Source organism: Spinacia oleracea, chromosome 1, assembly GCF_020520425.1.
Source record: "Spinacia oleracea cultivar Varoflay chromosome 1, BTI_SOV_V1, whole genome shotgun sequence".
Classification (NCBI taxonomy): domain Eukaryota; kingdom Viridiplantae; phylum Streptophyta; class Magnoliopsida; order Caryophyllales; family Amaranthaceae; genus Spinacia; species Spinacia oleracea.
The window spans coordinates 76,976,825-76,985,415 of record NC_079487.1 but is presented as its reverse complement, the minus strand read 5'-3'; the positions used below and the strand labels follow the sequence as shown (position 1 = coordinate 76,985,415).

At 40.9% G+C, this 8,591-nt stretch overlaps 1 protein-coding gene across 1 annotated transcript; it reads left to right on the top strand.

Moving 5' to 3' along the window:
• Positions 1–1,115: 1,115 nt before the first annotated feature.
• LOC130465452 (uncharacterized) lies at positions 1,116–5,084 on the top strand. Its single transcript, XM_056834215.1, has 4 exons — positions 1,116–1,475; positions 1,665–3,849; positions 3,953–4,282; positions 4,449–5,084. Exons 2-4 carry the CDS (start codon positions 1,666–1,668, stop codon positions 5,082–5,084), a joined length of 3,150 nt encoding a protein of 1,049 aa, XP_056690193.1. The 5' UTR covers positions 1,116–1,475; position 1,665.
• The last annotated feature ends 3,507 nt before the right edge of the window (positions 5,085–8,591 follow it).

Here is an 8,591-nt window from a genome sequence, read left to right as displayed (position 1 = left end):
TAGATGGAGTATTTAATGCCATTAAATACTTGATCCGTTTACGTACTATTTGTGTGACCCTACGGGTTCAGTCAAGAGTAAGCTGTGGATTAATATCATTAATTCCACTTGAACTGAAGCGGCCTCTAGCTAGGCATTCAGCTCACTTGATCTCACTGAATTATTAACTTGTTAATTAATACTGAACCGCATTTATTAGACTTAACATAGAATGCATACTTGGACCAAGGGCATTATTTCCTTCAGTCTCCCACTTGTCCTTAGGGACAAGTGTGCATTTCCTAATTCCTTTGTCGCTCGATGTTTGCTCTTGAACATAAGGTAAGAGTTGTCATCCTTATTATGACCAGAGGTGTTCCTCGGTTTCAGAGTTCAACTGATCAAATAAACAGATAATCATAGCCTATGATTCATCCGAGCACGGCCATGCATTTCACAGTTTCTAGCTCTCCGAGTGGCCTTGTACAACTTTTAAGCATCTCATCCCGATTTATGGGAGGACAATCCCAATCTTGAGATCTTGAGATTAGACTTCGTTTGATAGGTGATTACATGAGCGTTGCCTTTATAGCCTCCTTTTACGGTGCGACGGTTGGTCAACGTCAAAGCAACCAGTTCTCAAACAAGTAATCTCAAATCACTCAGGTATTGAGGATTTAGTGTCTAATAATTTTAATGAAATTTACTTATGACAGATTTTCATCTCTTACAGTAAAGTTTCTTAGGTCTTGTCCGATACTAGTCTTCCCAAAGTAAGTATCTATGCAAATGATTATGACATTGCCATGTCCACATAGTTCAAGAAACAGAACTACTAGTCATCTTGCATTCTAATCGTCTAACGTTTTCTATGCGTCCAATTTTATAGAAAACTCCGACTAGGGACCATTTTCAACCTTTGACATTCAAGTTCACTTGATAGACATTTCCTAGTCACATGACTGGTCCTGACAGTCTATCTTGAATATATCGTCAAATTGAAGGGACTCATCATTTAATAAACGGTTTTTTCATGAAATGCCCCTGAGGTTTTAAAAAACGCACCAAATACCCTCGCCTGTTTCGATTCACATAATATACCCCTATTTATCCGTACTGTTCATGACATGCCCCTGTTAGCTAACGCCGTTAGTCTGCCGTTAGTGGTTTTTTACTTATTTGCCCTTAATTTTGGTTTAGCGCCATTGACTTCCTTCACTTTCACAGAAAGACCAAAAAAAAAAAAAACCGTTCACATTTTTCTCTTTCTCTCTCCTCTCCCCTGTTCTTCTTCAAGCTCTAATCCTACTCAAACCCTAGAAATTCTGGGTAGATCTTCAATATTTTTGTGAATTTTGCTGCGCACCTTAAAGGCGAGTTCGTGGGTTGTGATTTTGCTTCAATCGCGACAAAAAAGGGAGAAACTTGAGGCGATTTCCAGTTGAGTTAGTGTTGAAGAGGAAACGGGAATTTAAAGTTGGTTAGTCTACTTCCAGGTAATAATCTCTTCTCCTCTGTTTAATTTTGCTGGTAAACTTGTTTTTTTTTCACGAAATCGATTAGGGTTAGGGTTTGTGAAATTGTCAGTTTTTTTTTTAAAATTGCGCAACTTTCTTGTTGGTTATTGGTCAATTGTGGTTGTTGGAATGAAAATTGATGTTAGTTTCATTATTTTTTCCCTTTAGGATGAGTGCTATTTGGTTGTTACTACGTTATGGGTCACATAGTTTTGATATTAGAGTGGGAGACATGGAAAAATATCGTTTGTTGAAGTTGTTTCTTGATATCTTTGAGGAATCAGTTAAGCAAGATGTTTTTTTGCCTAGTACCTTTAGCTTGTATGTTGAGGGTCCTTGTGGTAAGGTTGAATTGAATGATGATAAGACTTTAAGGCTTCTGTGGGGATGGAATTGGGGTAAAGACACTGCTGAAATTTGGGTTGAGGGAACAGATAAACCAGGATTGGTGTTTAGGAATGCTGTTGCAACAATTGAGAATCATAGAAAGGAAAAAGAGAGACAACTTAAGGAGAGACAAGAGGAACTGTTGAGGGCTCAAAGAGAGGAGGAAGAGGCAATGAGGAAACAACAGGAAAGGGAGGACATTTTGAGGGAAATACAGGAACAAATGGAGTACACTGTGGCTATGGAGGTCCCTGTTGTTGATTGTGAGGACATGAAGGTTGAGTATGTGAGAGTCATTAGCAAAGATGATGCTGATGAGGTGTTTCCAGGTTGCTCTCAACCAAAACAAACACAAGAATCCCCAAAGAAACAACCCACCCCACCCAAACACACAAATCATGTTGCTTCTAAGTCAAAAGGCAAGGATAAGCCTGCTTCTAAGAAACTAACCCCCAAAAGGAGGGCATCAGCTAAACAACCCACCCCACAGAAACAACCCACCCCACCTAAACAACCCACCAAACAACCTACACCACCACCCCCACCACCCCCACCACAGAAAGAACCCACCCAACCAAAACAACAACAACACACACCACCACCAGAACATCCCACCTCTCCACCACAACAACAACAACACACACCACCACCAGAACATCCCACCTCTCCACCACAACATCACACCCCTCCACCACCACCACAAAATCCCACTCCACCACAGAACAACCAAACTGATGAGCCTAACAATCAAGCACCACCTGATCAAGCTCAGCCAGTGAAAAAGAAGGGGGGCAGAGCTAGACCTGAGGGGTTTAGGGTTAACAAAGTCACAGCTAAGAAGGCTGGAACTTGGGTTTCCAAGGGAAAGGGAAAAGGGAGAAAGGGTACAGGAAGGTCTAAGACACCAGGGGTTTTTGCTGATGTTGGTGAGATATGTTCAGAAGAGGAGAGTGAGGATTCTGATTATGAGGAATCAGATTCTGAACAAGAGGATGTTCTGAATGATTGGATTGATTCTGATGTTGATGATGAGGTGATTCCTGATGATATTCCTGATTTGGGGTTTGAGGATTGTCTAAATGGTTCCTCAAAGATGGATAAGGCCTATAAAAATGGCAAAATATGGACTGATCAACCATATGGGTCCATTAAGTTAGAACCCTGGTTGATCTTTCATGATAAGGCCACATTTCTTGAAGTGTTGAGAAGTTACTGCATACAGGAGGGGTTTGGGCTTAGTGTTGAGAGGGCTGATAATAGGAGGTACACAGCAGTGTGTGCAGTGGAGTCATGTGACTGGAGGATACATGCCAGTAGGTTGTTTGACAATGTTAGATGGGCCATTAAGGTGATCAGTGGGTCCCACAGAACTTGTGGGAGGCTTGAGGAGAATCCAGTAGTGACCTCTGAGTGGTTGTGTAAGCATATGTTGGGGGAAATAGAGGCAAATCCAGAGATTCCAGTGGAGACATTGAGGAGGTATGCACAGGAGAAGTTTCAGTTGAGGGTGAAAAAGAGGCTATTGTACAAGGTCAGGAGTATGGCAAAGGGAAAGCTGCATGGTGGTTGGGCTGAAGCATATGAGCTGTTGCCTAGATATGCTGAGATGATTAAGCAAACAAACCCAGGGAGTCATGCACTTATAACATGGGGGGCCAGTAGTGGGGATGTGAACCCAAAATTCAGAGCTTGCTTCTTCTCATTTGCTGCACAAGTCAGGGGGTTTCTAAGGGGTTGTAGGCCCATAATTGGAATAGATGGGGCTCATTTAAGTGGTTTCTACAAGGGCATTCTACTGACAGCAGTTGGCATAGATGGGAATAATGAAATTTTTGTTCTTGCCTATGGGATAGTAGACACTGAGAGTTGTGACAGTTGGACCTACTTCATGAGATGTTTGAGGCAAATGTTTGAGCAGGAGGGTTGCAACAGAGATGATTGGACCTTCATCAGTGATAGGATGAAGGTATGTGTACTGATCTGATATTTACTCTTTTCTGATCTTTACTTTTTCTTATGTTTATGTTTCTATATTAATGAACCTGTTTTTGTTGTTTGCTGATGTGTAGGGTGTTGAGTTGGCAGTTAGAGAAACTTTTCCTAGAGCAACTAGGAGAGTTTGCTGCCAACACCTATACATGAATTGTAAGAACAATGGCTTCAGTGGATCTACATTCCACAAGCTATTTTGGATAGCTGCTAATGCATACAATGAGTATGTGTTTGGTAAGGCCATGGAAAAGATCAGTGAGTACAATGCAAATGCCACTGCATACTTGAACAGTTGCATTGAGCAGTGGTCTAGGCATAAGTTTGACTCTACTGTTTGTTGTGATCACAACACAACAAACTTTGTGGAGTCATTCAATGCATGCACAAAGCCCTTCAGAGACATGCCTGTCTTCTCATTATTGGAAGGTATAACTCTTCTAATCATATTCATGCATAATATTACCCCTGAACTTGTTGTTTGTTGTTTAATCATATTCATGCATAATATACCCCTGAACTTGTTGTTTGTTGGTTAATGTCTGGTGTACAACAATCAGAAGTTGGTGTATGCAGAGGGTGGGGGCTAGATTTGACAAGGCAGTTGACATGGAGGAAGGTCAGCTCACTGCATATGCATTGAAAGAGTTAGAGGAGAGGACAGCTGAGTCCAGGTTATGTTATGCCACAGCATGTGGAGGGGGTGAATTTGAGGTTAGGGATGGACATGTCAACTTCCCAATTAGGCTTGCAACAAGAAGTTGTGCCTGTGGGAAGTGGCAGATCTGTGGAATCCCCTGCAAGCATGCACTGAGGGTCATATATGACCAAAGGATGAACCCCCATGATTTCATATCCCCATGGTTCAAGGCTGCTGCATACAAGCTAACCTATGCAGAACATATTCATCCTATGGCAGATCCATCTCAGTGGCCTGACTTTGGCCTTCCTTCCATTCAGCCTCCAACCATCAAAAGACCATCTGGCAGACCTGCTAAGAAGAGAAAGAGAGGGGCAAATGAACCAAAGAAAGGGAAGAGGAACACAAATGTGAAATGTGGAAAGTGTAGAGAGTTTGGTCACAACTCAAGAACATGCAAGAGTGGAGGAACAAGTGCCACTGGACCAAGTACTTCAAAGAGTGGTGCAGCAGGAGCAAGTACATCAAATGGGGGACCAAACACAAGGAAGAGGTCAAAGGCAGCTGCATAGTCACCTCAGTTGGCTATATTTTGTGAATTGTAGTGCACAAAGCTAAACTAACTTAGTCAAATCAGTTTAGTCAGAATCAGTTTAGTTAGAATCAGTTTTTGGAAACAGTTGTGCAGAGATCATTTTTTGGAAACAGTGAAATGCTTAGAACACCTCTTTTTGTGCAGTTCAGTGGTGTTTGTCCACTTAAAGTTCAGTTTATGTAAAGCTTATTTGCTTGAACAAGTATTTATGGAACAAAGTCTCTTTATTTCATGAAATTTGTTACAACTTTACTTCATTGCTATCCAAATCAGAAATGCAAACATTAATACACCAATTTTTATTGCAAAATTGATTTGCTGTTTCTGTTGTTTGATCTTCTTCTTCAATAGCTTCAACTCTTCATGCATTCCCCTGCTCTGTTCTTGCATTCCCCAGCTTTGTTCTTGCATTCCCCTGTTTTCATCATCTCTGTTTCCCTTGCTCTGAACTTCATCACTTGTGTGCTCAAGAAAACCTTTGCACCATTTGAAATTATCACAAGGATCACACTTGTAGTAAAGCTTTTGCGGATTTTTTTCCGTTTCCGAGCTCCTAATTGCAAATCTTCTCCCGCAATAGCAATTTTTATTAGGAACTCTAATGTATGCTAAATTTGGGATGGAAGAAGATTCGATTTTTGAATGAGAGCTCATGGCTAATTTGGAGAGGGGAAAGTATGCAAGTGAGGTGAACACTAGTAGCATTTATATGCAGCAAGAACATAACGGCTATATTTTGCTTCCTAGGTTTAAAAACTAGCCGTTAAATTCAAATTCCTGCAATTTGGGTATCTAGTGCAACTTAATTTTAAAATAGGTGTATATTATGCATTAAGTTTATAAAAAGGGGTATACTGTGAATTATAAACACGACTTAACGGAGGACTAACGGAAGGTCAGTTAAGGGGTATTTGGTGCAAACTTGGAAAAAAATAGGGGTATATTATGTGAATCGAAACAGGCGAGGGTATTTGGTGCGTTTTTTAAAACCTCAGGGGCATTTCATGAAAAAACCGTTTAATAAACCACTAATTAAATGGAAAAATGAATTCTTTTCATTTGTTGTGAATGATTAACCAATAATGTTTTACAAAGATTTAAACTCTAAAACTTTAAAACATTAAACAGGGACATCAAAGCCATTCTCCAATATGCTTGATTCCCATAGCTGCAGTGTGCGAGTTGTGCTTCGCCTGCGGCAAAGGTTTAGTTAATGGATCTGATATGTTGTCATCAGTTCCAATCTTGTTTATCTCGACTTCTTTTCTTTCAACGAACTCTCGTAGAAGGTGAAATCTACGAAGTACATGCTTGACTCTCTGGTGGTGTCTAGGCTCCTTTGCCTGTGCAATAGCTCCGTTATTATCACAATACAGGGCTATTGGTCCTTTAATGGAGGGGACTACACCAAGTTCACCTATGAACTTCCTTAGCCATATAGCTTACTTTGCTGCTTCATGTGCAGCAATGTACTCCGCTTCAGTTGTAGAATCCACAATGGTGCTTTGCTTAGCACTTTTCTAGCTTACTGCACCCCCGTTGAGGTAGAAGACAAACCCAGACTGTGATCTGAAATCATCTTTTTCGGTTTGGAAACTTGCGTCCGTATAGCCTTTAACAATTAATTCATCATCTCCACCATAGACCAGGAAGTCATCTTTGTGCCTTTTCAGGTACTTCAGAATATTCTTGGGAGCAGTCCAATGTGCCTCTCCTGGGTCTGACTGGTATCTGCTCGTAGCACTGAGTGCGTACGCAACATCCAGGCGTGTACATATCATAGCATACATTATTGAACCAATCAATGATGCATATGGAATCCCATTCATTCGTCTACGCTCATCAAGTGTTTTTGGGCACTGAGTCTTGCTTAGAGTTATTCCATGAGACATGGGTAGGTAGCCTCGCTTGGAGTCCGCCATCTTGAACCTATCAAGCACCTTATTGATATAAGTGCTTTGACTAAGTCCAATCATCTTTTTAGATTTATCTCTGTAAATCTTGATGCCCAATATGTACTATGCTTCTCCTAGATCTTTCATCGAAAAACATTTCCCAAGCCAAATCTTGACAGAGTTCAACATAGGAATGTCATTTCCGATAAGTAATATGTCGTCGACATATAATACTGGGAAAGCAATTTTGCTCCCACTGACCTTCTTGTATACACAAGATTCGTCTGCGTTCTTGATGAAACCAAAGTCACTGACTGCTTCATCAAAACGTATATTCCAGCTCCTGGATGCCTGCTTCAATCCGTAGATTGACTTCTTTAGCTTGCATACCTTTTTAGCATTCTTTGGATCCTCAAAACCTTTAGGCTGAGTCATAAACACAGTTTCTGTTAAAACGCCGTTTAAGAAAGCAGTTTTGACATCCATCTGCCATATTTCGTAATCGTAATATGCAGCGATTGCTAACATTATCCGAATAGACTTTAGCATTGCAACTGGTGAAAAGGTTTCATCGTAATCCACACCGTGGACTTGCCTGTAACCTTTTGCAACCAATCTAGCTTTGAAAACGTCAAGTTTCCCATCCTTGTCCTTTTTCAGTTTGAAAACCCATTTGCTTCCAATGGCTTGGTAGCCATCTGGCAAATCGACCAAATCCCATACTTGGTTTTCAGACATGGAGTCTAATTCAGATTGCATGGCTTCCTGCCATTGCTTGGAGCTAGTGATCGTCATAGCTTGTTTGTAAGTCGCAGGTTCATCGCTTTCAAGTAATAGAACGTCATAGCTCTCGTTCGTCAAAATACCTAAGTACCTTTCCGGTTGAGATCTATATCTTTGCGATCTACGCGGGGTAACATTTCTAGATTGACCATGATTCTCACCAGATTCTTCTAAAGATCTATGAGTTTCATCCTGAATGTCATCTTGAGCATTCTCTAGAGTTTGTTGTTCGACTCGAATTTCTTCGAGGTCTACTTTTCTCCCACTTGTCATTTTGGAAATGTGATCTTTCTCCAAAAAGACACCATCTCGAGCAACAAACACCTTGTTCTCAGATGTATTGTAGAAGTAATACCCCTTTGTTTCCTTTGGATAGCCCACAAGGATACATTTGTCAGATTTTGGATGAAGTTTGTCTGAAATTAATCGTTTGACGTATACTTCACATCCCCAAATCTTCAGAAAAGACACATTTGGAGGCTTTCCAAACCATAATTCATATGGAGTCTTTTCGACAGCTTTAGACGGAGCTCTATTTATAGTGAGTGCAGCTGTATTTAGTGCATGTCCCCAAAATTCTAATGGAAGTTTGGCCTGACCCATCATTGACCTGACCATGTCTAGCAAGGTTCTGTTCCTCCGTTCCGACACACCGTTCCATTGTGGTGTTCCAGGAGGAGTCAATTCTGATAGAATTCCACATTCTTTCAGATGGTCATCAAATTCATAGCTCAGATATTCACCACCTCTGTCAGACCGCAGTGCCTTAATCTTCTTGCCTAATTGATTCTCTACTTCACTCTGAA

What these genes read in the sequence shown, in the direction of transcription:
- LOC130465452 (XM_056834215.1), top strand. Translation starts at nt 1,666, where the DNA reads ATGAGTGCTATTTGGTTGTTACTACGTTATGGGTCACATAGTTTTGAT. An exon ending in TCATCAGTGATAGGATGAAG is followed by an intron (nt 3,850 to 3,952) that starts GTATGTGTACTG and finishes GCTGATGTGTAG; the next exon opens with GGTGTTGAGTTGGCAGTTAG. An exon ending in AGCCCTTCAGAGACATGCCT is followed by an intron (nt 4,283 to 4,448) that starts GTCTTCTCATTA and finishes TGGTGTATGCAG; the next exon opens with AGGGTGGGGGCTAGATTTGA.